Source organism: Sinocyclocheilus rhinocerous, unplaced genomic scaffold, assembly GCF_001515625.1.
Source record: "Sinocyclocheilus rhinocerous isolate Xijiao unplaced genomic scaffold, SAMN03320098_v1.1 scaffold1152, whole genome shotgun sequence".
Taxonomy (NCBI): domain Eukaryota; kingdom Metazoa; phylum Chordata; class Actinopteri; order Cypriniformes; family Cyprinidae; genus Sinocyclocheilus; species Sinocyclocheilus rhinocerous.
Window position 1 is genome coordinate 807,107 of NW_015625590.1, and position 1,872 is coordinate 808,978.

Below are 1,872 nucleotides of genomic sequence, written 5' to 3' on the forward strand. Positions count from 1 at the left end.
ATATATATATATATTGTGAGTGAAAAACAAACCTAATTTGTAAAACAAAACAAAAACCTAATTTGTAGCAAATATATTGAACTACAAATTATATTTCTACAAATGACTTAAATGTTACTTTTTTCTAAAGGGCTAAAAGAACACAATTAGTTCAATTTATTGACAACTGTAATAACTCATGATTTCTGTTTTACAGGTTTAGCTAAACAGCTGAAATCTTTCCATGTACGTGGTTAGGAATCACTGGTTTATGGTAAGTTATGATGTTTGTAATGTAAAATAGATCTTACATAAGTATTATTGTCATTTACTTCTGCAGTTCTAATATGTTCTCACTATTATGTGCTGTTTCACATGGTAATAAGAGATCAAGGAGCATTGAGCGTCTTCCAATAGCGGTGCTGTTTCATTTCATAACGGATATACAAATGTCTGACTCATCCCTCTGACTGCGTGCCATCCGTGGAATAGAAAACCTAATTTATCAGTATTCATTCTGTACATAAATCTGTGAGTATTTTTCATTCCTATTCAAAGAATATGACAGATTTCTTCTAATATAGGAACTCACGTGTCAGGTGCTGATGTGATGTGATAACGTGACCACTAGATGGAGCTGGAGTTTGATATTTCAGCTCATCTTGAATCTTTTTTTTTCTTTTTCCTCAATGAGATCATCAACTTCTGGAGTGTCAGGACCATCTCCATTACAGGGCACTTAAATTAGCTTTTTGTCTGTCTGAGCTCTGTCAACTAGTGGTAATGCGTGCGCTCGCACAAGCCGAGATGAATCTAATGAAGGCACTCAAGCACACACAACCTTTATTCAGACGTCTTGGAAGGCCGTGCTTTTTAGCTCATCACTGGACAGCGGTAATTATCCGAGGTCACCCTTGTCTCGCTTTCTGCCGCCAGACAGCCGAGGCCCTTAAATCTTTGAAAACTGTGTGCGAACACAATGGATATTCAGACATCTTCTGTCATGCCAATGTTACACTGTACGGCAGTGCTGGAATTAAATTAATGTTATTTTCTCCTGAGGGGCAGTTTAACATCAACACATTTCTCATTTGATTGTTCTGCTCGGGCATGGCTAAATTACACTTAAATTTTCGTATCTCGCCTCCCTTCTCATTTTCAGTAATGAACGAGCAGAGGCTGAAGTCCATTCTGCGGCCACCAAGGACACTTTTCTTTATTACCATCCATTATGAGGCCGAATGTTTCTGTTTCTGTCTTCTGTCTAAAACCGTGACCGTGATCCCAGCCTTCTGAGACGGAGTAATCGAGACTTTCTCCGCAAGGGCGATTCTGAAGCGTTTCAAAGTAATCTGATACCTGACCATCAAGGCTTAAGGCTGATTTATCCTTTCATTAATAAAGTCCAAGGAACAAATTGATTTTAAAACACACTGGGCATTGATGTCTGTGCTTCTAAATCACATTTTGAACAGATACAGTGGCTCTAAAAAGTATTTAAAACAGCTTAACAAACAGAAAAATATCAAACCAAGCATCATTTATTTTGAATAAAACACTTTTCCAGCAAAAGTTTTCCACGTGCTCAAAACAGTGGCCTCAAAAATATTCTGACACTTGAAATGAATGCAATTAGTAACAATTCTAACTAAATCCACATTTTTGAGCATGTGGAAAACCATTTTTATAAACATATCCATTGCTTTATAATTTAAAACCTTGCAAATCTCTTTTTGTGAAAAGTTTTGCTTGAAAAGTGTTTTATTCAAAATAAATGATGTTGGTTTGACATTTTTCTATGTAAAGCAAAAAAAAAAAGAAAAAGAAAAAAAATAGGTGTGCACGTTCAAATTCCACAGTTTGTCTCAAATGCAGAACAACAACAAAATAAAT

General features: G+C 35.8%; 1 protein-coding gene across 1 annotated transcript in view; it reads left to right on the forward strand.

The window, feature by feature from the left end:
* LOC107757283 (A-kinase anchor protein 1, mitochondrial) overlaps window positions 1-237 on the forward strand; it is a 19,097-nt gene extending 18,860 nt beyond the window's left edge. The window contains 1 exon segment of the mRNA XM_074560242.1: window positions 197-237. Coding sequence (XP_074416343.1) covers window positions 197-237 — 41 coding nt within the window.
* Window positions 238-1,872: the final 1,635 nt, after the last annotated feature.